The sequence below is a fragment of the Chlamydotis macqueenii genome, chromosome 1, assembly GCF_036417535.1.
Source record: "Chlamydotis macqueenii isolate bChlMac1 chromosome 1, bChlMac1.mat, whole genome shotgun sequence".
Classification (NCBI taxonomy): Eukaryota; Metazoa; Chordata; class Aves; order Otidiformes; family Otididae; genus Chlamydotis; species Chlamydotis macqueenii.
The window spans coordinates 39,270,376-39,296,386 of NC_141556.1; the positions used below are offsets into that span (position 1 = coordinate 39,270,376).

A 26,011-nucleotide genomic window follows, 5' to 3' on the forward strand; every position below is an offset into this window, starting at 1 on the left:
ATCTCAGCCAGTTTCACCATCTTGCAAGTTGCCAACACTGTCAGGATGAGCTACAGCTCCACAATGAGAATGCCACCTGCAGTGATATCTACAGTTGTGGACACTGTAAAAATCAGTGACCTTTAAAAATGTGTCCTTGGCCAATTAGACTTGCTACCTTACATAACTACAGCAATCCAAGAAAGTGTCCTTAAGTGCTGGCTAAATCACTCACAGTTAACTTAATGGCAGTCAGACATAGCCTTTCAGCACACCCACAAAATGGGTTCTCAGACTTTTAGCTCAAGCGAGTAAATGAAGGGGGAGGGGAGCCTTAAGCATCCAGCTTTATATTCAGTTTTAGATGAAGGACAAATTACCACTGGAGGGAGGACTGTAAAATAACATCCTTGAGTCACTTACTGGTATGTAGCTTGCATTAATGTAGTCTGAGCAAGGGTCATCGTCCACATTGGAAAGCTTCACTCTTGATGTATCATCTAGAAAGAAATTGATTACAAGAGGCTTATGAGGCCTTGATTTTCAGTCCCTCTCCTATTTACTGAAATGCATTTGTGAAAGCACTGGCAGCACTATTACAAGGATTTTATACGGAGGGCTAATTTAGAGGAATAACTGTTTATATTTGTACCACCCCTTTCATCGCTGAGTGCTGTGGAGTGTTTCAAAGACTACGAGATGGATGGGTGAGAAGGAAGCAGTGAATATCCAAAAATTCCTCTGTTGAGTTACATAGGATTTGTTATGACCACAAAAGAGCCACAACAGCATCCTCCTTCAATCCTGACAGCAGTGTGCTGTACTGGAGAGCAGTGCCCACCACGGCCACTGAAAGAGCGGTAGTGCCTCAGTGGTCTGCACAGCTCCTGAGCTAACAGGTGCGAGCAGGCCAACAGTCTTCCCTGGCACCAGTGGCATCTCCAGTACTACAGAGAGGTAGAGTGCCTCAGCCACCAGGTCACTGATTTGTGAGATAATGTCATGTTGGATCTCTGTTAGGCATTCTTTCTTGTTCGTCGTGTGCACGCTCCCCAGCCCAGCATGGCAGGCAGAATGCAGGATATGCTGTGAGGCTGTGCTCCAAGTGCATACCACATCCAGGAGCAGGGCAGCACATGGAGCAGCGAGTCACGTGGTGTTCCTCCTCGATGCACAGCATGTGTTACCTCCAAAACTGGCAACAGCAGATTAAACGGGGAAACTCTCAACGACAGGTCTTGCCTCGGGAGAACAGGGCTAACTTCACACATGCATAACCACACTAGCTCGACATTGCATAGCAGGTTTGCTGTGTCCTCTGAAGAAGAAACATTTGGCAAGGTTGCCAAAAAGCACTGAATGGATGATATCCTATATGTAAACAACCCTACTGCTATTTCTACTACACCCTTGTTATCATCAGTGACTGAACGCCCATAATAGCTGGAGCTTTTTCTCTCCAGATGGAATGCTAGTCATCACACCTCTAGTGTGAAATGAAATTACTGGTCTGTGTGAAACCATTCAGGGCCATACATCATCTGCCTCCAAGCACCAGAACCTGAGCTGGCAGAGGTATTTCATCTCTGACAGGAAAGGAGAGAAGGGATTGGCTGCACTCTCTTTTCCACTAGGCTTGCTGAAAAAAAGTGAAAAATAGCTGGTGTGATGTAATATTACACAACCAAACTTAAAACTCACAGGGCAATATATTATTGTATCGATTTTTCCCTCTGTTCTCTGGCAGAAGTGCTATGTCACATGTCTGGTTTCGACCCACATCTTTCAAGTCCTGCAAAAAAAAAAAAAAAAGAATAGAATGTGAGATGAAAATAATTAAAGGATGTGACAACACAGTGGGGACACGGTGCTCATCAGCTCTCAAAGGCCATGGACAGAGAACAGGTATTTTTTTAAAAGAACAAACTGAAATTAAATAGCTAATCATACTGGTTTAAAGCAAGCACATGGCTGGTAGGTATCTTCCATGCTTTATCATACAGATGTGTCACACAAATGAACTGTCCTGCCCTCAGCCAGACTGGTATCAGGCAGAGGCTGCCAACCAGAAGATGCTATGCCAGATGAAGAGCTGACTTCTGCACTAGGACAAGTGGCATTCCCGTGAGACTCTCAAACTTATTTAGATTTGTGTGAGTAAGACAAACAAATACAGGCCTTTCTAATGAATTAACCCATTGATTCAGCCAGCCCACCCCTTCATAAAGCAAGTCTTTTGCCTAGATTAGGATCCCACCTCATACTCCTTGGACAGGAGGTAGTTGGAGTCTGCTTGAAGTTTGGTGAAATGTGCTTCAAAATGACTGACTTTGATCGGACTAAAACATTCAACAGGAAGAAGAAAATCAGGATGAATCACAGGCATAATTTATCCAGTTGGTTATCAAGAACCTTTTTTAGGTATTAATTTTTTCTTTTTACCTGGAAGTTTTCCGGTTCCTAGAAACGATTTCAAAACAAAAAGAAACATTGCATTAGCGACTGACCAGATAGGACTGTTCATCCATGATGCCATGTTAAAATAGCGCTCTTAGAAACAAAACTTTTGACATTACCCTTTTTGCCCCAAGTTCAGATGGACTGATAGTGGCCTGTCCCTGCGAATGCTCAGTCTTGCTGCTGGTCTATTGTGGCCATTGCTGGAAAAAAAAGGAAGGTATTCTGTTTTACAGTTACGTTCTGACACTGGTAAGAGCTGCTAATAACACAACCTACATTGGAAAGGAATTTAAGAAAGTCTGTTTTGATTTGTAGCTCTGATCATGTGACATTGCTTTTGCTGTGGCACAGAGCTTTCTTGTATTTCAGTTTGGTAATAGTGATGTGGAATGCATGCGCGTGCACAGGCAATAAGACTATTTTTTTTCTCTGAAATACTCAGAGCCCAGTGTATCATTAAGGAGGGTGTTCTGTGTTAAGATAGGCCCTAAATTGGTTGATTCTCTACATGCAGAGAGGAACATGTAGGTAGATTTTCACAGCTGTAAAAGGCCTACAGCTTCCAGCACATCCAGAATGTGGATCTCCTCTGGGAGATGCGTGGGTTCACAGGAGTAAGTGGCAGCACAACACTGGGCTTTGGGAAAGCTGCAGAAGTGGTACTGACTCCATAAGTTAGTGCTGCCGGTCATCTTTTTACTGTCATCTCCTCCTTCAACACACCTCCCTTTAAAGAACACTTTTTCTTTATGTATGGTAAAGGAGGACCATACCAATACCTGCAGTCCTGCTAGCTGTTATCACTCACAACAAGAAACTGCACTCTATCTGAAGTTTATCTAGGCTAAAAAACCACAATGAGATGTGCAAGGTGGAAAACACATCAATCTGCACTCTATTCACACTCTGTATGTCACTGTGTACTGAGATGGTTACGAGTGCACAAGTCTACACATGCAAAGGCAGACTTTATTTACTATTGCTAATGAATTATGCCTCTTTTTTTTGGATAGCATATAGAATACATTGAATTTGTTCATAGAGTCTAAGAATAGCATTGGCAAAGGGTAAATCCATTCTGGGTAAAAGCTATGACTAGTTAGAGAACAGGTTTTTTTCAGTGTGAAATTCTGGCATCTGAAAAGCAAATTAAAACCAAAATAGATCTAATCTTGTATCAGTAAAAGAACAAAATTTCAGATTTTCATATTTTCCCCATGTAATTTTTTTTTAATTTCAGAAACCACAAGGAATTTCATATCAATAATTTCATATAACTTTCAATCATACAAAATGGTTTAAATGGGTAAAGCTTTTTTCAAAGCTGAGACAGAGTATTTAACTTAAAACATGTTTTTAAAGAGTGAACTATTTAAAGATCGATCTATAATGTGAAATATACAACTATAATAAAAAAAAGAGAAGTAAAGTTTGAACTAATCTTTTGGACACTGAGGTAATGTCTCACCTTGAGATTTTTGAACTGAAATGATAAGGTCTAAATGAACAGTTTTGAGAGCATCCCATCTACAATGCATATGAAATTAATTTGGAACATTTAATTTTTGACAAAAGACATTCATTTTGAATGATACACCAGTTTTTCAGAAATAGTCAGACTCCTACTGAAAAATAAAAGTTACAAGAATCCTCTATGAGGTAATTCTGACTAACATCAGTAGGTATTTCAATCAGGAATATCTTGATCTTTTAATATGTAAGTAATTGGTTCTATACTTGTGTGTTGGGGGACAGATTTTATCTGCTGAATAGTTCAGTGCATTCCTTCAATTTTACAGTTACATTTTAAATATTGTATTGCTTAAATGAATATAACTTGACCTGACTTCAGTAACAGAGACTGATAAAGGGACCCAACTTACCCAACTTTTTGTCTGCAGACAATTAAAGCAGTAACAGCCACTAACATCACAATTAGAAACAAGCCAGCACTCACACCTTCAATAACTCCAAACAGAGGCTCTAGAAACAAAACAGTGTATTTATATACCTTGAGGAAAAGATATGAAGAATCAAAGAATCAATAACTTTCAGGGCATATGTCACTGTCATCTAAAGAAAATGATTAAATACAAGGAAATGTAAGGCATTTAAACACTTAGCTAAAACCTGGCCTTGATTTTCTGTCCTTATTTTTTCCAAGCATTAGGCAAAACCTTTCACTCTCAACCACAGTAAAAGAAAGCATAGCCTCATTATATGGGAGATGGGTTTTCTTGCACTTTGAAGTTTTCTTGGTGATAGCTTCACCGAACATTCACCCTTTCCTCTGCTGTCAGCAGCTCCATCAAGCATTCCTCTGAATTTTTAGACTAAGGCAGGAGAAGCCACCGCTTCAGCCTCATTTCAGAGCAGCTTTCAGGACATGCACAACAATCTGTTTTTGTTCCCCTCCTTGGAAATAGTTCTAGAGAGCAGAGTGTTCTGAGGCACAATACATAATCAGAGTTACTGAAAAACAAGCTTGAAACTAACCTGCCTCTGTAGTGATCGGTAAAGAGAAGAAGGTGTCTGCAAAGAGTGGTTTAGGGAGTTCCTTCGGGTCTTCACTGAAGAGCTGGGTAAAAGCCCGTATGCTGATCCTAAAAAAATGGTACTGTTACAGTTAGAGCTCATCAGATGTTCAGAATCAACAGCTGAAAAGTAAGAACTCATTTTCCCCTTAGAGATAACTAAATCTTTCCACTGACAACAGACAGTTCTTAATGCAGGCACCTGAGCTAAATACTACAGCTGGGAGAGCCCAGCTAGGACAGATGGGGGGCTCTGAGGTACCCTGGCAGAGGGAACATGGGGCTCTGGCTGCCAGCACACACAGCCTGACCGTTTCTGATGGCAGGACTAGGAGAAGCTGCAGTGGGGAGAGGACTCAGAAATGCTTCTCAATGGGGACATACTTTCCCTTCACGTGGCTGGGTGGGTCTGTGCCAATGGAGAAATGTTACAGGCCTCTTGGTTCTCCTGGTAATGTGGGTATTTCCCAAATTGAATTTTTGGGAAATGTGCCCTAATGAGAACAGACTGTGGGGAAGCACTGTCCTGATGATGATGAAGAAGGTGAGAGGCATGACATGCATTGCCTGGCACGTGCCTTCTGTCCATGTGGCTGTCCAGTAAGCAGCTTGCAGACCTCTTGGGAAAATGTTTGCCTGTGGGATGGGCATGACTGAGCTGCACTGGAGGCTGGGGACAGTGCCACAGGTTAGAATAATCTCCAGGTTTTTCTTGCTTGTTCCAAAGGACTGGTGTGGGGTAGTGGTGCCACACTGAGTGAAGCATCTTTGCCTTCTCCTGTTAAGTACTCTTCTGACTTAGCTGATGGTCTTCAGTCTTTCCAAAGAAAGATTTAGCAGCTATAGGAGAGCTCCCCATCAAGCTGGGGAAAATACATAAACCTATTAACCGCACACAGTTTTGTGCATAATTAATCATAGAATTCCCATGCTAGTGAAGGACTGGTTCATACCTATGGAACTGGGCCATGGAAAAAGCTTTTATAAATTCACAGTGAAACACAAATAACACCCTACAACTCAGTTATTAACCTACAGAAGCTCAAGTGTATCAAGCATCCAGACAGCACCCTGCCTAATAATGTGACAGAGCACAACTACCAACATGAATCTAACCTGTAAGCAGTTCGAGGCTTTAGAGGTCCATCGCAGAATTTTTGCTGATCTGGATCACACCTTCCTCCCAGGTTTTCCATTTCTCCTCCAAGCTTAATGTCAAAGCTTTTATAGTCACTGTCAGGGTTTTCAGCACATCTACTGGCAAAATAATTTGTCTGGTAGATGCGTATAGAGTCGTTGTGTTTGTACTCCAGGTAGGAAGGTAATGGGTGCTGCTCATCAGGCTTTGCTCCTTCACTACCTACATTACGGGCAGAGAAAGACAGAGGGTTTACGTACCACAGCCATTAATGTGAGCAGGCTCAAGTGTTGACAGATATGCACTTATCCAACTTTGTAGCATTTATTGAAGGCTGCACAAACTACCTTATGAATACAGAGCTAGTTAGGGTACCTTGTTTCTAGCATGAGTCCTGCTATTATTTTTCTGGGGAACTGCAGATAGATTTCCTCACAAGACCTGAGCACAACTTCTCTAGATACAATGCTGAAATAGGCATGCACTGGTTGAATTCAATGCTCTGACGTTTTTTCCTGTGTTGTTGTTGGGAATCTCTGTGATCTAGAATCCTGGATCCTACCACCAGCTATTTCAAAAAGCATGTTAAAAAAAATCCACACACTGACAAGTCTACTGTATAGAGAGAAAAACTGCAATAGGAAATGACAAGAGGCCCCTGAACGGAAACTCACGACAATGTGTAAAAGACTCTTGTAGGCAAAACCATGAAAATGAGTAGTCCCTTTCACAAAGAGCTTTATAGTCTGCACAAACATGACAGAGTAGACAGTGGAAATGTTAACTATGCTTTTTTCCCTAAGGGCTGATGGACAGAGAGATTAAGAAGCTTTCTCAGGGGTCACAAAATATGTCTGGGCATGCCAGTAAACGACGCTGCTTCTAAAAACAAGGTACTAATTGTTGAGACATCCATCTGTTTTGTCACATATAGGTCAACTGCAGAAAGGGAGGTTTACATGCATGCTACAACAGCAATTTCTGTTCTGTTTCACAGTGCTGCATGCAAAGTAATTTTGTTCAGTAAGCAAACACCACCTGGAAGATGCTATCTTTGCCTTCTCAGTATGGCTTACTGAGGTTGTCCAAAAGAGTTGCCTTAGTGTTCCCACCTAACATTTAAACTACCTCTTGAGACTCATGCACAGCAATGCAGTTTCTTCTGTATCCACTGCTAATGGCATCCAACATAAATCTCCTACTGTGGAAATTTCCTGAATGTGCATGAGACCATAACCCAGAGTACAGAAGCTAACTACTGCTTCTGGCTCTGCAGTTGCTACTGACCTTCTGAGGAGAAGACTGAGTTTGTAAGTCCACAAGGTAGGAAGGAGGTATAGATCCAATACCTCTACGAAACTCAGCCACTAGATGAAGAGAAGCTCCTTGTTGTGTAGTGACAGGGGTGTACCTCCCCATGTAACCCTTATAAGCTACAGAGACAATGACAATGACATTAGATCAAGACACTTACCATCAGCCTCTCTCACAACCACAGTGAAGTACTTCACCGCTCCATTAGTATCACTAAACCAGCTGCAGTTAAATGTAAAGTCAATGGAGGATTTCGTAATCAGCACCTCTTTTTTGTTCACTCGTATGTCTGGAGGTGGCTGAGGGGGACCTGAGTAATTAAAAAAAGAAGAAAAAAAAAGAGAAAGTATTACCTATGTATTTGCCATGAGCCAGACTTAGTAAGGAAAATGCAACTCATAATAAAGCTCAGGTGACTGGACCCAAGTGCCTGATTCTACTGTCTTTGCAATCCAGAAAGTGTCTTCACCTCCCACAGGGAAATTGCCAAAGGATGAAACAGGCCAGCAGTGAGTTAACTATAATAACAGTGGCAGCTCCTCAGTAGGAATTCCAGCAGAAGCCGATGTGGAAATGCATTAAAGTCTTGCTAAATCTATGAAATCAGAAAATGTAGCTGCTAAAAATGACACAAACTTAAGCCAGGTATTTGGAGGCCACTTAGCACACTGACTACATGATGCTTAGAATAGGTAACAGGAAGCATCTAAGCATCTACATTTCTGCTTCCTTTTCCAGAGGAACAGTCCTGTGTCAGCCAGACACAGCATTCAACTACAGTACCATTTTCCAGACTGCAGAATTTCCATAGGAAATGTTCTCTGTGTGACAGAAAGCTATACCTCAAACAGTGACACGGTAGAAGTAAACAGGAAAACAAAGTACATAGAGAAAAATCTTCAGAGGACCAGCACAGCAAAAGTGGGGATTTTAAGGATCTACATTGCTGAATCTTTTAAAAATCTGTATTACTGAAACTATATTGTATGCATGGGAAACATACCAAACATGTGAGGAGGTGGCTAAACTTCAAAAGGTTTTAGATTGCAAAAAGAAGCAATAATTCACACATTCGTATGTTGTTTAGCTAAACCTCTTAGATCTCAAAGTCTAGCTGCATTTTTTGTGTTCCCTTAAGGCAGGGCCTCTAGTGTCAACCAGAGCCTGTGAGAGCAGCAGTGTTCAAAACAAATAAGAATAAATGTGAAACAGCTAACCTTCAAAGAGGACTCAGTCTCACTTCTTGTGACATGAGTAGCTAGTTCTGACTATATCTGAATTTGTAGCATCCTTTGTGGTAGAGGAAGGAGATGACATGGTTGCAATTAAGAGACAATTGATGGGGGAAGGGAGAAGGTAGGCTGGTGACTGAACTCTGTAGCTTAGCTCACTAACACCCAAACCAAACCTAATTTTTATGATCTAGCATTTCACACAAATGTGGCTTTTAATAAGCAGCTACAGAGGCATCCCTGAATATAGGCCTCCTGGTCATCCTGTCATTTTTGAGAAGTTTAGCCCTGGAGTGGTTCAGGCCTTTGCATTGTGCTGTGCCACTGAATCGAGAGGTACTGCGAAAATTGGCAGTGGCAGGCTGTTGACCATGGAGATGCCTAGCAGTGCAGAGGCACCAGCAGATGCTATCGCCACCCTCCACTGAGCAGCCTAAGGGTGGAGAAATCGAAGAAGCTGTTTCAAAGTACATGCTATGGAAATCTGTGATCCTCACTCAGGTATAACTCCTACAGGTGACTGGGTCAGGTAGCACCTCAGAAGAGTGTACAGAGAGCCCAAAGAGGACGTAGTGCCACAATCCAATGTCCTTACTGATGGATATTTGTGCTGAGGACAGCTACTATCTGTGAGGGGAAACAGCTAGGCACAGGAAGCCAAGAAGAAACCATGAAGACAATTAAAGGACATCTTTGGTGCTGAACATCAGAGGATAATAGGATAATTTTTCATGTTTCTCAGGCTATATTTTGTCAATGAGCCAAATAAGCAGGTCTAGCAATGTAATGAGAAGCAATGTAGTTAAAATTTTCCATTGTCTGTCATAACAGGAATCAAAGGACAAGTTCACTCTATTTTGGCCACCAGATTATAAGTGCTACACATTCAATTGTGGAGTTAGAACTCCTTTTGCTGTCTAACCACACAAGCAATTGCTTACTGCTGCTCACTGTCTCCTTTCACAGAAACTCTGAATTCCACTTACGGTCAATCATTGTGATGGTGCTGTCTTCAACTACTTCACTCGTCATGTCTGCAGAATGCACCTTGATGGACACCAGGTATCGCTTGTGGGGAACGAGGGTCATGATATTAAGCAGAGATTTGTCTTTTTCTATCCTTTTAGAAAATTCCACTTCACGAGTGTCCAGTTTTTTGCATTCAATGCTATACCCATCAAAGTCAGAATCAGGAGGAGTCCAGGAACACGCAATGGCAGTAGAGGTCTGGGGCCGACAATGAAGACTTTGTATCTTGTCTGGTTCTAGAGGAATGTTGAGAAGTTGAAGCTCAGTGGGAAAAGGGACAGGCATCATATACTCTTTGCTCACCCTACGGCCCCCAGATTCTGCATTGACCATTTGATCAGAGCAGGAAGCTGGGAGCCAAAATTTCCACCTCTGATTACTAGGCAAGGCTGTCTAACTCATTTTAGCCATCTGAAATCAGATTTAGTGACATCAGCCTCATCAGGTTTGTGAAGCTTCAGTAATTAATTGTGAAAACAAGCAAACAAAACTACTTGCTGAAGTCTTATCAAGAACAGCAACAGTGGAAAGCAATGAATTTCTAGAACTCTGCTACAACTTATTTGGAGGTTACATGTGGACAACAGTATCAGGCAGTACTGACACTCTCATCCCACGACTTATCTGGTTTCCAGGGTAGCATGTGGTGTGTCCATCCTACGAAAGCATACTGCAGAGGTACGCTTTTTCCATGTAATACTGGACAACCATTTATAACACGTGGCATATAACAGGGATGGGATTTCACTTTCAGATGGCAGACATCTACATTTAAGTGATTAAATACAGGTGAAAGAGGTAGCTATGCTCTCATTTTAATTAATATGCTGAATGAAGTCTATAATTGCTATTCAGTTTACTAAACATAGATGTCAATTTGGATCTGAATCCCACCCCAAGTGACATGAGGATTTGCCAAGGCTCAGTTATTTTTTACAATTCCAGGTCACTTTTTCAAATCAGCCTGCTACTGAGATTGCTAGAGACAGCTAGAGAGGATGTGGATACAAAGATACAGGCAGAAACACAGACAGCAGTGAAAGATTCCAGTTTCAAACCCAGTAGAGCAGCATTTCATTCATCCTTCCTGTCTGATTGTTCAGAAACATTTTGGTTATTTCAATATTCTACTGTCAGAGAAGCTTGGATATTCAGCCTCATTTTACCCCTGAAACTGATTGATTCAGGTCTTGCAGCCAAGTAGCCCCACTCTGGCTGTGAAGATTGCAAATGTATGTCCATTTTCTATCTTTCAACAGTTGACCTTGCACACAGCAAGGGCACAGAGTCTAGCTGAATTCATCGCCAGTCATTCATGAATTTATGAATGGCTATTACAGACTGTGACAGGAATTTATAAGATTTAACAGCTTTGCACCTTCTCCAGCTGAGTCTTAAGGTGCAATGGAAATTGTTACTTACTCGTTCTCACACTTGCAGACTGTGACTGACTGTATGTCTTCCAGCTGTCACCACTGACTGTTCTGACACTGAACTCATAGAGTCTTCCTGGTCGCAGGCCATGGATGATGCGTACTTTTGATTTGCTGCTGCTGTAGGGATTGAATACAGTCAGGGGATCCTTTGGAAGCCACTGCAACTCAAAATCGTCATAGTCTGTCCAGTCAGGAGGACCCAGCCAAGTGATTGACAAAGAAGTGTTTGCAACATCAGTAAACGACACAGTGTTAGGAGGGCTGGGGGCTACACAGAAAGGGGGGGAAAAAAAGAAAAAAAAATATATTCTTAACACATTTTTTACAAAAGACAAATAAGATGAAATATGCATTATTTTCTTGATGCCTCACAAAGTGATTTATATTATCCCATGTACACAACCAGCTACTGCATCTGTGCTGATGGTGGTGACTTTCACAGATATTACATATCCCTGAGCCTTTGAAAGAAAAACAGTGCTGAACAGAATCACACCCCATTGGTTTAATACCCTTAAGGATATCCTTTATCTTTACACCTTCAGTGATTCTTATAATAAATCCTCCCTCCGAATAAGGCTGTTGCACAGTTGTGAACTAATATGAATTCTGACAGATGGGAATAAACAAAAATCCCAAAGATTTCTGTGTCTTTTACCTGTTCTTCCTTCAGCATTTGCTGTGTTGGTCAGGTCACCACTGTGAGTCACCACAACTAGAGTGTACTTTCTGCCAGGAATGAGACCCTGGAAATGCCACTCTTTCAGGTCCTTCCTGTGCCATGTTTCTTTCTGTGTTCCATTTGGGTTGTAAAGATTCAGCTCATAGAAGTCAACATCTCCTGCCGCTGGACCCCAGGTGAACCACAGACTGTCTGTCATATTTCGGTTGGATGCCTTGAGACCAACAACTGGGGCTGGTACTGAAAAGAAAGGAGGATGAATATTACTTTATGTAGAACATCCTTAGGGTGAGGAGAAGCCACAAGATCAAGCAGATCTTACCCTTATTCTGTAATGACAGCCACCACAGCTGGCCAAAAAGCCAGGAAGCATCAGGAAGTATATCTCAATAGCTTCCTTTCTTATTTTGAACTGCCACTGTCCCCGAAAGAGGCTGAAGTGTTTATAATAGATAGTTTTGCAAACATAAAGCAGCTTTTTCTCAGTCAATGTCTACAAACATCCAATTCTGAGATAGCTGAAGAAAGTTTAGAGTACACAGGGGTTACTATATAGTGCCTCAGAGGATAAAGAAAGGTTTCACAGAGCATCAGGGCTGCTAGAGCTGCTTAGTAAACTTGCTTCCCACGTGTGGCTAAACAAACACAGAGCTGCAGCCAGAGCTCCCCATGGGAAACAAGTTTTACTTCCTGGTAGATTGCCTACCCCATTAACCTTACTTGCTTTGCCTTTTGTCTTTTCCACTCACAGACCAATATGGCTTTTAGGGTGGGAGACAGCTGTTTTCCTTTAAGTTTTATGCAGCATACATTGGGCTGTCCTTCTCCTGACCTGAGTACCTAGGAACTACCACTTCATTTTTCCTCTGGTAACCATATAATTCAGAATTTACCTTTTTCTTTGTCTAATGCTTTTCATATATAAGAGCAAATTTTGATAGTTCTAATAGTTGCTCTAATCTAGCACGAATGTCAGACTCAGACCAGCTCACTGCGTGTCCCTCACTAGCACCACACTGGAGACAGATTATTTTCTTAAGATGTTCTTGCCTGTTCTTCCAAAGACAGATGACTCATTAGTGAGGTCTCCACTGTGGGTAACAATCACCATTCGATACATCCGGCCTTGCCTCAGGTTCTGGAATGAACATTGCTGGAGGTGCTGCTCCCCTGAAATCCGGTCATGAAGGGACTTGTCCGGGTTGTATAGGAAGATGTCGTACGAATCAAGCTCCCCTTGTGAGGTGGTCCAGCTGAAGGACAGTCGGTCAGTGGTGTTCTCTGTGACCTTCAGATTTGTGACAGCTGCTGGAACTGAAAAGAAGGATAAATGCAAGGGTAAATATCAAAGTGTCTAGCCAATAAGCTGAACCTTTAATAAATTTAGAATTCATGGCTGGAATACATTTCAATAAAGCCACAAGTAGCTAAGTAACGTCAACATCAACTTTCAGAAGCAAGAGGAAGGCATTTATGAGGTGCCGCTGAGTCGCTCCAATACAATGTTTGTATTTCCCAGTAGGCCTGCTTCTCCAGCCTGTGCTCACACAAAACTGTCTATTAGTTATTACAAGAAGCTTTAATTGAGTAAAGACTGCAAGACCTGGCTCTAAGTTTAGAGGTATGTATTCACATTGAATCTTGTGCTAAGAGCCTTGAGACTGTGAATTAAAGACTTGATGACAATAAAGAATTCAGGTAGTTCCGAAACAGATAGACTGAGGGAAGCATTCAGTACTTTGGTTTAATACCCTTATTATGAACCATGGCCATATTATTATGCTAACAAATTTCAGATTCACATACCAAGCACATATCAGGAAAAATAATGCATAAATATCTGGAGCCTGTCCTTACTGGAATCATTCCAAAATCAAGACATGCTGATGATTCATATATTTAACGATATCTTACTTAGGGAGCTATAAATAAACCAAGATGTTCTAATTACCTGTTCGGCCAATAGTTTCTGCTCGTTTACTGAAGAGCCCGCCACTGACTGTCAAAACTTCTATTTTATACTTCTTGCCCGCTAATAAATCTTCAAATTTGTGCTGTTTGGCAGTAGCTGGCTCTGATTTGTTGCTCAGGAGGATCCCTTGCTCATTCATGAGCAGAATGTCGTATCTTTCAGCTACACCAGGAGCTTTCTGCCAGGTTACCAACAAGGAATGACTGCTGTAAGCATGATGGGCTAATAATTCCTGGACAGAGGCTGGAACTGGAAGCAACAATTAAAAGCAGGACATTACCAGGTGAAATACAGACCATTCAATACACAACTGTGAACAGAGTAATTAATAGAGAATATCTTTATAAATCTGCATGTTCACTTGTGGGAAAAGGGGTATCTGTGCATGTGATTCAAGAAGCAAATAATTCCTAGACATAAATACAGTAAGATGAAGTTATAGAGCATCATGGACATCTGAGCTGAGCATGGAGAAGCAAGAGATATACATAAATTACCATGAAAAGAGGGAGAAGGAGAGTGAGATGAATTCATCAAGACAGTTAAGAAAGGTATGTGAAAAAGAAATCAAAAATAAAGAAGTGGTAAATTGGTGCAAAATAGTGGCACAGATTAGCCAGCAGCTGCTGGCTGTCAAGGCCACAGAAAAAAAATACAGGTACTGAAGAGAGAGGATGGATTAAAAACAAGGTGTTCCACTGTTGATGTGTCCTGACATGCAGTATATTGGGGGAACACATTGTCTAACAAGCCTGGGCCATGAAATGGGCTCTGCTAGAACACAGTATTTGACTACATGGAGCCTTGCAGAGGTATGCATCAGATGGGTACAGGCACAGTACTGGGGAGGGATGGAACCGCATTCATCCTATGAAGGCACACTTTGGGCTGGGGACCTGAATTCCACATGCATTTACTCAGGTAAATTTACTCATGTGACAGATCTCACTGGTATTAACAGAGCCATGCCTAAGTGTTTGCAAGAGTGAGGACTCCGGCTCTCGGAGATAAAAATTTCCCATGAGTCTGGATCTCCCCACACCCAGGGGTATGTCAATAAACATAATTAAATACAGGTCAGCTTCTGGAAAGACATAATGCAACTTGCTCTTTGTCTCAAAAGAAACTTACTTGTTCTCCCAAAAGCCGCTAAGCTGTTGTGCAAGGTGCCACTGTTAGATTGCACCACCACCCGGTACTGCTCCCCAGCTTCCAACTTGTGAAATGTGTGCTCAGAGACATGTTTGGAGACACTCTGGGAATCAAGCTGATGGTTTTGCTGAAATATAGTCACTGTGTAGGAATCAACATCTCCACCTCCAGGAGTCCAGCTCACTTTCAGGCTGTTTGTCATGCCGTTAGGTGACACATGAATGTTTCTGACTGCACTTGGAACTGGAAAAAAAAAAAGAACACAAAGGCACCTGCTCACAAATTTCCTGTTTGATTCAGACATTTTAATTCCTGATTTTTTATGGTCACAGCAAATGATGCAAAGGACAAAGAGCATTTACAGGTACAAGTAATTTCACTCATGGGTAAACACAAGTAAAGCTGAAGGCATCTGTGTAGGATTGTGTCATTTCAGAAAAGCAATTCCATGTGTTTACAGGAAAAAAAGTAAAGCTAAGGTAAGTTAAACAGAAGAAAAAGTTTGTATGTTCTTTCATCTGGATAACCTCCTTCTTCTCCAAATGATGTTTTAAAAACATCTGAGAAAATCAAAGCTCTTTCTGTACACTTACTTAGGCATTTTGTAGTTATATCTCACCGATTCATTTCAGGTGGATAAACATAGGCAGAAAATAGCTTAAGTGATTTAGCTAGAGATACTAAGCAAACAACTGGCATGCATGAGAATACCAGAAACCCAAACACTGACATCTCAATACTGTTCCCATACAACAAATCAAATTATCTGCCAATAATCAAATATTGGTGCCCGCGACATTTGTTTTTTAAGCACAGATGAAGCTGGCTGAAGTACTATTGTGATTTACAATGAGATCTGCTATCTTCATGCCAGTGTTACAAGAGCTCAAATAAGATGGTGGTTCTCCCTTGATTTTCTGTGCCTCATTCTTTTCCCCTAGAGAAGCCTCAACACATTTTAAATACCACATTATTTCTTACTTGTCAGGCCTTCTATGAAAGTAGCACGTTGTGCATCTCCACTGATCGTCAAGACAAGAATTTTGTATAGACGTCCTGGAGTCAGAGCTGTGAACCAATACTCCTCAATGGTGTTCCCAAGGAAAATGGGTGGGAAGATCTTCATATCATTGAAGAGGAGCTGAATCTCATACTTGTCAACATCGCCCTCAGCCTTTGACCAAGTTACCTGTAGATCTTCTGTGCTTCTGTTACTAAGAGTTAGTTCCTTCACTGACTCTGGCACTGAAGAGGCAAGAAGAAAGAGGAAACTTCTCAGTACTTACTACCAGATCACAGCAAAACGCTAACAGCTCTGGGGTCATGCTCCTGAGCTAAAACTTTTCATTCAGTTCCCTAGGAAAAGCAGTAGATTGCACTTATTTGCAAGGGTTGACATTTGTGGTTTGCATCATATCTAACACTGGAAGGTCCCATTTCAGAACAGGGAGTCCACAATCTATTAGCATAAAAATAATAAATTAATAATAATGGAGTCTAAAGGGAGTTTGCATAGCCAACAAAAATTGAGTAGGATCTGCATGTACAATAAATCTAATGCAAAGAGGTGTGACCTAGAGATCTAAGGCAAGTCATCTATGTGATGCAGGACCACACTGCGCAGTTCCCAACTCCTGCCAAATGCAGGTCAGTTATTTTTGCCCAGTGCTATTTGTTGTACATCTGTGTTAATAAACTTGGTTTCTTAGCATGGCCCACTAGCTTACTTGTGGTGCTAGGTGAAGACAGGCAGACTGCACCAACTCCAGTTCTTGGGGTAATTTGAGTAGAGTGAGGTCTAGCCTATCTTTTTGCTTATACATTTCCATGACCAGAAAAAAACTGTCTTGTACATTCTGGTATCGTTTAAGTATAAATACTAAGCTTATGTGGAAATTTATACAACTGTTTTTCAGTTCTGCATGTTTCAAGATTTGCTTTCCAAGTTCACAGCACAGGTCTCTTCTTTCACTTTCTATATGTCTGTAACTTAAACATTGGTCATAAACTAAATACTGCTTTCTGTATTTGGAATGACACACATTCAGAGGGTCACACTCAACATCCTATGTTAAAATCATACAAGATTTTTGAGATCAGCTATGTGCTAGATACAAAACAAATCCTGGAGTGTCTCAGGATGTTTCTGGGGTATCTACTTACTTGTTCTGCCATAGACCCTTTCACTAGTTTCATATTTCCCACTCCTTGTGCTGACTGTGACACTGTACTGCCTCCCTGGGACCAGATTAGTGAATACACATTCATTTTCATCCTTTGGGACACTTTTCGTTTGGATGAAATCGTTGTTGTTCTTGATGATCACTTCATAATTATCAAAATATCCAGAGGCATGTAACCAGGATACCTTCAAGTAGTCACTTCTGGCTGAATTGCTGACAGTAAGGCCCTGAACACTTGAAGGGACTGAAAGAAAAAATACAATTAAAGATTCAAAAAAGCAGTAACTTCTTGAAGTAACAGGAATTGCTGTAGTGGACTATTATTTGTGGTACTTACCAGACTTTTCTGAGGAAGTTGCAAAAAGACCACAACATGGATTTAAGCAATACCCTATGCTCTGAAATAGTAACTCTGCAGTTTCCAGGCTGCTTTATGTCATATGACAATAGTTTACCTTTACAATTTTTGGTCTTTTGGAACTTGGTCAGCTTTGCTTATAGCAGCGAGTTCCACAGCTTCACACTAGTCCTGAATCTGCTTCTCCTTGTTTAAATGGCTGTCCCTTGGATTTTCACTTACTTCATCAGAAGACTAAAATTGCACTAACTTTTTGTCGTTTTAACATCCCTTACCATCCTTCTGTTATTCTACTGGTTTACCAGGTGTAAATTCTCAAGTCCTTTCAATCTTTGAGGAAGTTTCAAAATATTTACCATCATTATTGCCACCGTTCTGTGAAATTTCTCTATTCCTGTTATAATCTCCTGGAACACTGCATGACCAAAACCAACAGACACAGGCGTTACTCATTTCAGTGACACTTTATTCATACTTTAGTAGGTAGCTCCTATCCTGTTCTGTCAGTGTTTGAGTAACTTTTTGGGGAGATGCTCTGTAGGGTATACTTGAGGAGACAAGTAGAGGGCTTAAAGGCAGGAAAATGCATTTGAATCAAAATTGACACATGATTTTTGCTCACTCACAAGGACTTAAATGACTTTTGTTCCTGCTAAAGTAATTTTATATGACATAAAGCAGCATTAGGGCCATAAGAATAAGACCAAGTCTGTAAAGTTGTAATTTTATGGTTTGACCCTTCAGCCCCTACTCACCCATTGCAGCTTGGTCAGATATTGATAGATCATTGCTAAAGGTAATAAAAAGTGGTTATGGCAACCGTATTTGCTCCGAAGCTCTCTTTACCTGTTCGTTCCTGGCTGAAGGAATAATTTTCATACTTCCCACTCTTCGTGGTTATCATCACATTGTAAAGTGTCCCAGGAGTAAGGCTGCTGAAGGAGCATTCACTGATGGATTTGGAAACGGTGAGAGTCTGAACAATCTGGTCATCGTGAGAGAGTGTTACCAGATAACTGTCTACATCTCCAGAAGCTGGCAGCCAAGAAACACTGAGGTAGTCACTGCGACCTGAGTTATTTACTGTTACTCCAGTCACGCTGGAAGGAACTGTGCAACAAAGAGGAAAAAACAGAAGAGCTTTAACTACCCAGTTCCTATTGTTGTGAGAATGTCTGGAATGCCACCCTGCAAAATAAGCAGTCTGGGACTCCCAGAAGCTCCACGCTGACTCCCACTCAGCAGTACTCATCCACTTTTTGGAATACAGTGAAGGAAATTGTCTTAGGTGGCATGATCTCAGCACTTCTAAAATCCCAGAAGATCAGTTATCCTCTCAAATTGCCATTCATCAGTAACAGCAATAACTGCCTGTATGAAGTTGAGGTCCATGGCAGAATGTGCTTCATTTACAATGAGTTCTCTGACGCCTAGTGGCGAAAACACGAATGCAATTTGTTTTTCAAGCCAGCAAGGTGAGCTCAAAGGCTCCACGTTGCCAGAACTACCATCATTCAGTCACAAAATTATCAGAGTTATTACAGGGGAAGACCTTAATCATAGTGAACTGTCACATTTTTACAGGACTCTAATGCACTGAACTGACTTACCTCAGTAGAGGGGCTGCTCATCAGCTGTCAGAGTCAAAAATATTAAAATATTTTACAAAATATGTCTGTGTACTTTAAGTCTTTTAGTGTTATTCATAGAATTACAGAATAGTTTGGGTTGGAAGGGACCTTTAAAAGTCATCTAGTCCAACCCCCCTGCAAGGAGCAGGGACATCTCCAACCAGATCAGGTTGCTCAGAGCCCCGTCCAGCCTGGCCTTGACTGTTTCCAGGGATGGGGCATCTACCACCAATTCTTCTCCAATTGTTTGGTATGGGCTTGTTTTTTTTTTTTTTTTTTACCTGGAAACAGTTGTTTTCAAGGAGAACATTTGCAGAAAACTGCAGAGTGTCTGGCCTTTGCCAAATTCACATAAAGGGTGAAATTGCACTGTATTGTCAATTTTTCCCTCTATTTAAATACCCAAAGAACTGGTATTACATTTCATGAATCATTAAGATTACAGAATTTGATGCAATAGTCAATCCTATCCTGTGCAGTACAGAAGAGTCTCATAAAGAGTAATTAACCCTAGTGGAGATTCTTTAATGTTAGATTGGAGAAAAAGAATGGGTCATGAGAGACTGACACACACAAATTCATCCCACCACCTTTAGGCAGCTAATTTGCACACCTAAGTAAGGAGCAATCACCCTATGATGCCATCTAGTCAATGGAACAAGAAAGTCCCTTCCAAGGAGTGATTCACTCACCCACCAGAGCTGCACATCACTCTCAAGGCATATTTTTGTCTTCAGTACAGAGTGATCCTGCTGTACAGAGCTCCTTTTGTAGGCAGAGCAGTTAGCTCCCTAAAGCTACGTTAACATGAATCTGGCCCCACGGTGTGACGGAGGTCACACACAGGAATCATATGTCCGAAACTCCTGTATTTCTGAATTCTCAATCCAGTGGCTTAATCACAAGATAATTCTCTTGAATTCAGCTTTTATGAACTGACAAAAGACATGCTGGAGTATTTTCCTTCTTACCTGTCCTCCCCTCTGCGATCGTTTGCCTTGAAGATATCCCCCCGCTGACAGTGGTGACAACAACTGAATAGAGTCCTCCAGGTTTCAGGGGATAGAAGTGGTATCTGTTTGTTTCACTGGGAACAGTCTCATTTTTAATTACAACATTCTCGTGAATCAGTAGCACTTGGTACGAGTCTACATCTCCCACTGCTCCCGTCCAGTTGGTGAACAAGCTGTTGGTTGATCCCTGACTTGTCACGGTCAGACCAGTCACTTGGGCTGGCACTAGAAAAAAAAAAAGTCATAATGTTACTTAGGAAAAACAAAATAAAACAAAACAAATTCCACCAAATAACCCAAGTTTAGTCACACTGAGGAAGCGCATCAAAAAACCATTCCAATTTGCAGACAGACTCAACAGGACTAAAAATAATCTAACTGTGGACTGCTTCCTGTCTGATGGGATGTGGTCTATGGGAAACTATCTAAGGCACAGAAAGGTCTTGCAGGCTTTAGCACAGCTTTTCTCAGTCAGACCAAAAACATTCAAGATCAGTGAACGGGAAGAGATGGCGTTTTATAAATACCATTAAACAAAAGCCACCAATTTAGGAAATCACTTCGTTTTGTGATGACTACTTCAAATACAGTCTGTGTCTCATATTCTCCCTTTCCTCTCCTATTTTTCATCTCTCATTTCTATTAAATGGCAAACTGGTTTGATGAATACCCCAGGCACAATCATCTATACCTCAGAGAGGTGCCAGACTCTTTAATTTTGGGGCTAACTGCAATGGATGGTTTTGGTTTTACTTTTTATGTCAGAAGATCTGTGGGATACTAACTTTTCTAGCATCAAAAGATTAATTACTTGTTAAACTAATATGACATTTATCTAAGCACAAGCTGATGAACTTAGCCAGACCAAAAAGGAAGAAGAAAGAACACAAAGGAATGGAATATCTAGCACAAATGTTACACAAAATATTTTTTTTTTAATTTGAAAATATTTGGTCAAAGCAAGGAAATACAGTTACTTCTTTCTAAGTATTTCTGCTTATATGACCAAGCACAACTGAAAAAGATCCTTTAACTTTACAGAATGTGACTGCAAGCTTCATCTCTTGTTTTATAACAGTCTTTCTGCACACATAGTGCTGGATTAGCAACCATTAACAAAAGCTAGAAAATCAGGCACGTAGCTGAAAAAATATAACATTCTTACAAAACGGAATGAAAAATCCCACCTCTTCTATAGTACTGTCATAACATAGCAAGGCCCAATAAGAAACAGAAGTGCCAGATTTCTATGCTAAAGCACTTTTAGTGACATCTCAGGCTTCACTGGAAACTGACCAAGCTGGGAATCATCTAGGACCTATTTTTGTCACATTTACAGCAATATTTTGCAAGCCTAGTAGATTGTTCTACGGAAAAGAATATTCAGAGTTCTGCAATGCTTATTAAGACCTACATTCAAATTCATTGGTGTTTGTTCTTTATCACTTTGAATGTAATGCTGACACACTATCCCTGCCTGATGTGTTTTCAAGCATTGATTCATGCTAGTGAAGTGGGACAATATAACCTTTATGCCTGAAGAGGCCCCCTAAAGGGATGTAAGGCAGGAGGAAGCAAAAGCCCAGCTATCTAATCACCTAGCAGAGAAATGAATGTGTAACTCAGGCCTTGGAAGGAGTTACAAAACTTTAGTAAGGACCACTATCAAGCCACAGGCACGATTAGATTCATACACTAGCAGCTTGTTTTCCCCTGTGCTGTGCCAGACCAGAGCTACACTGTACGACTTTGCCTGCACTGGAGAATGCATAAGTCAAGCAAAGTAAAGCAGCACATATGGTTTAAAACTTGTCCACATGCACAAAATTAGCACCCTGCAGGGGGTGGGAATGGGACCCTCCTTGTGTCACAGTCATCATCCTAAGTAACAGATACAGATTCTGCAATCAGAAGAGCAGAGAGATTCAAAATACGTTTTCAAGGTCACATATGTTTTGTGTCTGTCAACCTTGGAATGTTCCCCCTAAAGCAACATTTTCCTGTACGGTGATGGTTGGTTTTTTTCCAGATGATGAATGCTTTGAATCAAGGAAGTGACCTTCCTGAAGACACTCAAGTGAAAATTGTTCTTCTTATATGGAATCTGGTGCTAACGCAGATTGATCAGACATGACATAATATTTCAGCAAACTGTTTTGCTAAGAATTACATATCCATTTCTCCAAAACCTTAAATAAATACTGCAAGACAACCAAGAGTCAGAAATCAGAGACTCAGAAACATAACTTTTCTATTGAAGAAACAAATGTAAATTCAAGACTTTTGATATCTAGACACTGGGCTCACTCTGTTCACTACAAAGCAAGGGAAGTTGTTAACGGCTAACAGAAGTAAAGATTAAAATAGTTTCTCAGGATGTTACCTGTTCTTCCTTCCACTGAAGTCCAGTTGCTTAAAATCCCACTAATGGTAGTGACGGTAGCTGTATATTTTCTTCCAGGTACTAAGTCAGTGAAAGTGAATTCTTTAGCTTCTTTTGCAAGCCCTTTTTTAATGACAGTAAGATCCCTGTCTCCCAGTGAAACCACATAGCTGTCCCATTCTGCAACAGGGGTCATCCACATGACACTAAGTGAAGATTCATTAGCATGCTTCACACGGAGCTGGAGAACAGGCTCTGGGGCTGTAAAAGTACACAAATATCACAAGGAGAACAGGACTTTGTAGTGAACACACGTGCCACATCTCAAGCTGCTGTAAGGAATTTATTCTGTAAGATAGAAATGTGACACCAATAGAGTATTTGTAATCAAGAGGAGATTCTTTACGTTTCTCTAAGAAGTCAATCTTACAAATCTAGTATTTGTGCTGCTCTTCCAGTAAAGGGCTGTAGCAGCAGACTTCAGCAATGCATGTATGGCTGTAATGCTTAGGTTTAAACTTATGCCAGGATATATATATTTAGTATAAATGGAACTGCAGTGAAATCAGTAAGCCTCTTCTTGAACTGTGGGTGCTGGACAGGGATATAAAACATTTGTACCATAAAACAGATCTACACCAATTTAGCTGTAACAAACCAGGATGCAAATTATAGGGTCAGAGTGACATTGATTTTGCACCAGTTCACATCCCAGTGACGTTGGAAGACACTCCAAACTTACAGTGGCATAAAAGAAAGGACTTAATCAGTGAACTTCTGTGTGTGTTCATGTGTGTGTGCATGCATGCACACAGAGGGCACCTGTTACCTAACCTACTCCCCTGATCTGATTTTGTCCCTGTTACACTGAAATCCAACTCACTTTTCAGGACTGTGCGTTTAGATAAGAGAAAAATAAGTCAGAACAGGGCCTAACACCTATGCTTCATAACAGGTACATTATGTATCTGACTGTGGGTCAAATACAGTTGCAATACTCTCACCGCTGGATATTATTTCTTGGACTACGTTCTAATCACTTAGGTGTGTCAATTAAAAGAAACACCATAAACTTAAATTATTTGTAACGTATATCAACATGAGCAAGGCAAGAATCTGCCTTTCTCTGATCAAATTGGCTAGAAGTTAGACAAAGTGTTCTCTAGCGTCTACTGGTCTTGCCATTGTGCAAAATCAACAAAACGAAGCCCTTGTGGAATGACAGGTAAGGATGCAGCAGGAAAGGTGGGCACCAGGAAGTGTGACAATAAAGCGGGGTGGCCTGATCTTATCTCACATTCTCCTGTGAGATAAGGCTCCAGCTTGAACCTTGCCTGATACTCCCCCTCCAAGTCTTCTTGTCCTCTGAATTGTGCTGATTTTGCATTCACAGAGCAGAACCATCAACAATTGTAGTGCAACTATTTCTTAAGTTTGAAGGAATCAGATGTGGCTTTGACTAGTATGCTCCAAAAGAATTACAGTAATGTTATGGGAGTGTATATGGATTTCCTTTGGAAAAGCTGACTTGAACTGACTAACCTCATTTTATTTCTGGAGCGCAGGAACTAGAATTGTCATGTTATGGAATAGCCACACTAACATACTTCAGCCAGTTCTGGTTAATGCTATGGATACTAATTACTTATACAAGCTGGCAAGTAAACCAGTTTGCCACTGCACACAATGATGAACAATACAGGAAAATCCATATTGCTTTCTTTAAAGAACTACATAGGGTGTCTGCAGTCAGCTACAAACTGTGACAATGAAACATTATACATGTAGTGTTATGCCTCAATCATGACAGAACGGTGGTGACGCAGTTCCCCAAACTTTCACTAACAATACATTTACCACAAAAATGATCCCGGAAGTTTTCATAGAACTGCTAAAAGTAACTATTTCTGTGTTTCACAGGAGAGCTCCTTTTTGCTGAAACAGCAAAATTCATCTGTGGATCCCTAAGTGCTATTTTTTTTCTGGTTGTCCAAATGCTGAACATTTTGCACTTCCACACTTTCCGGACAAGCACACTGACCTGTTCTCCCCGTGCAGCTAGCCTTGCTCTGAAAGTCGCCACTCTCCACCACGACATCCAGGTCGTACTGCCTCCCTGGGACAAGTCCCACGCCGTGGATGAGGTATTCGGTGGTGTCCTTTCCCAGGGTGGTGTTGAGCACCAGGGCTGAGCGGTTCCACAGCAGCAGCCGGTACCTGTCCCAGTCTCCCGCAGGGGGCAGCCACTCCACTCGCAGAGACCGCAGCCCGCCACCACCGCCGGCTTTCAGCTCAGAAACTTTCTGGGGATCTGAAATACAGAGATGGAGAGGGCAATTTTGAAGCGGGGTACTTCTGGCAAGACGTAACTGCAGACTGGCAAAACCTGCCTCGTGGCACAGCTATTGTAGAAGTACTTGGATCGGTTAGAGCAACGTGAGGTTCTCTTGTTACAAAGGCTGGCATTCCTTTAAATGATAATTTTTACTCTTCCCCACACAAACCACTCACTTTTTCACTGTTGGTTTCTGACATTAGAAATGGGGAACCCTCCTTAGGGCAGGCAAAATCTCCCCCATGCTCTTCTCAGAAGCATCTTGCAGTTTTCAGTTAGCTTCCCTCTTGTTTCACAGACTTAAATTCACTTAGAAACTGTCAATCAATTTTTCAAAGCTAAGGCTAAAACTTCGATCGCTACGGGCCAAATTCTGGTCCCAGTAGCAGAAATGCAAAGCCTGACAGCTTCTTCCACAAAGGCCTTGTATGTCCTAGTCCTTCCCAGCTGTAAGGCACCAGTGTTCAAACTGAGGTTCACTAAAGCACCCACTCCATCCTGTCCTCCACTTCAAGGTTCCTGAATTTACGTGCTCATTCTTCCTGCCCTACTGCTCTAGGTCACACTGGACCACTGAAGCTTTTCTGATTTTCATGGGATAATTAAATACTAACCACACCAAGTGGAGACTGAAAGACAGATGCAGGATGCCTATAGCTTAGTGTTAAGATTACTGAGAGACCAGCATTGGAGCCCTGAGGCCATCAGCAAGTATTAACTGTAAACTACAAGGCTAGAATCATGCTCCCACATTTTCTCTGGCTTAGTTAATATTTAACTGCTCAATACCTAGCAAAGGATTGAGAGATTTCTAGCAGCACCACAAAATACTTACCAGTTTCGCTTCCCAGAGGCATAGCTGGGTATCAAACATAAATCTCCCACATGACAGTGAATATAGGAGATGTGTTTCAATTGCCAAGTGAGTGGATAAAAGCACAGAGTGTTTTGTTAGGAAGCACGGATGTGCTTACATCATAACATATGAAGTTCAGCCTTGTCAGGCTGGCTGGACATCACTACACCCTTACGGTACAAAGTTTCAGTCCCTGAGACATGCATATTCCTTACCACAGCATTTCTCAACAGATTCTGCTGCTGTAGGCACCCTCTCAATACACAGTGACGTGGATTATGCTCTTGCACACCCGTCTCTCTCTGTGAGTTACAGAGGGATCCT

At 41.3% G+C, this 26,011-nt stretch overlaps 1 protein-coding gene across 3 annotated transcripts in view; it reads right to left on the reverse strand.

Annotated features, from left to right (window-relative positions):
* The window catches only part of PTPRB (protein tyrosine phosphatase receptor type B), a 65,442-nt gene that overhangs the window by 12,111 nt on the left and 27,320 nt on the right, over positions 1 to 26,011 (reverse strand). For all 3 annotated transcript variants that reach the window (XM_086749289.1, XM_086749299.1, XM_086749281.1), the window contains 21 exons: positions 24,538 to 24,807; positions 22,497 to 22,757; positions 20,072 to 20,338; positions 18,316 to 18,579; positions 17,092 to 17,355; positions 15,910 to 16,173; positions 14,908 to 15,171; positions 13,756 to 14,025; positions 12,855 to 13,118; positions 11,781 to 12,044; positions 11,109 to 11,390; positions 9,644 to 9,922; positions 7,586 to 7,735; positions 6,090 to 6,333; positions 4,936 to 5,042; positions 4,323 to 4,422; positions 2,556 to 2,639; positions 2,422 to 2,439; positions 2,237 to 2,318; positions 1,681 to 1,771; positions 403 to 479 (listed from right to left, as the gene is read on the reverse strand). In XM_086749289.1, the coding sequence (XP_086605415.1) occupies positions 403 to 479; positions 1,681 to 1,771; positions 2,237 to 2,318; positions 2,422 to 2,439; positions 2,556 to 2,639; positions 4,323 to 4,422; positions 4,936 to 5,042; positions 6,090 to 6,333; positions 7,586 to 7,735; positions 9,644 to 9,922; positions 11,109 to 11,390; positions 11,781 to 12,044; positions 12,855 to 13,118; positions 13,756 to 14,025; positions 14,908 to 15,171; positions 15,910 to 16,173; positions 17,092 to 17,355; positions 18,316 to 18,579; positions 20,072 to 20,338; positions 22,497 to 22,757; positions 24,538 to 24,807 (4,166 nt within the window). The remainder of the gene's footprint in view (positions 1 to 402; positions 480 to 1,680; positions 1,772 to 2,236; positions 2,319 to 2,421; positions 2,440 to 2,555; positions 2,640 to 4,322; positions 4,423 to 4,935; positions 5,043 to 6,089; positions 6,334 to 7,585; positions 7,736 to 9,643; positions 9,923 to 11,108; positions 11,391 to 11,780; positions 12,045 to 12,854; positions 13,119 to 13,755; positions 14,026 to 14,907; positions 15,172 to 15,909; positions 16,174 to 17,091; positions 17,356 to 18,315; positions 18,580 to 20,071; positions 20,339 to 22,496; positions 22,758 to 24,537; positions 24,808 to 26,011) is intronic.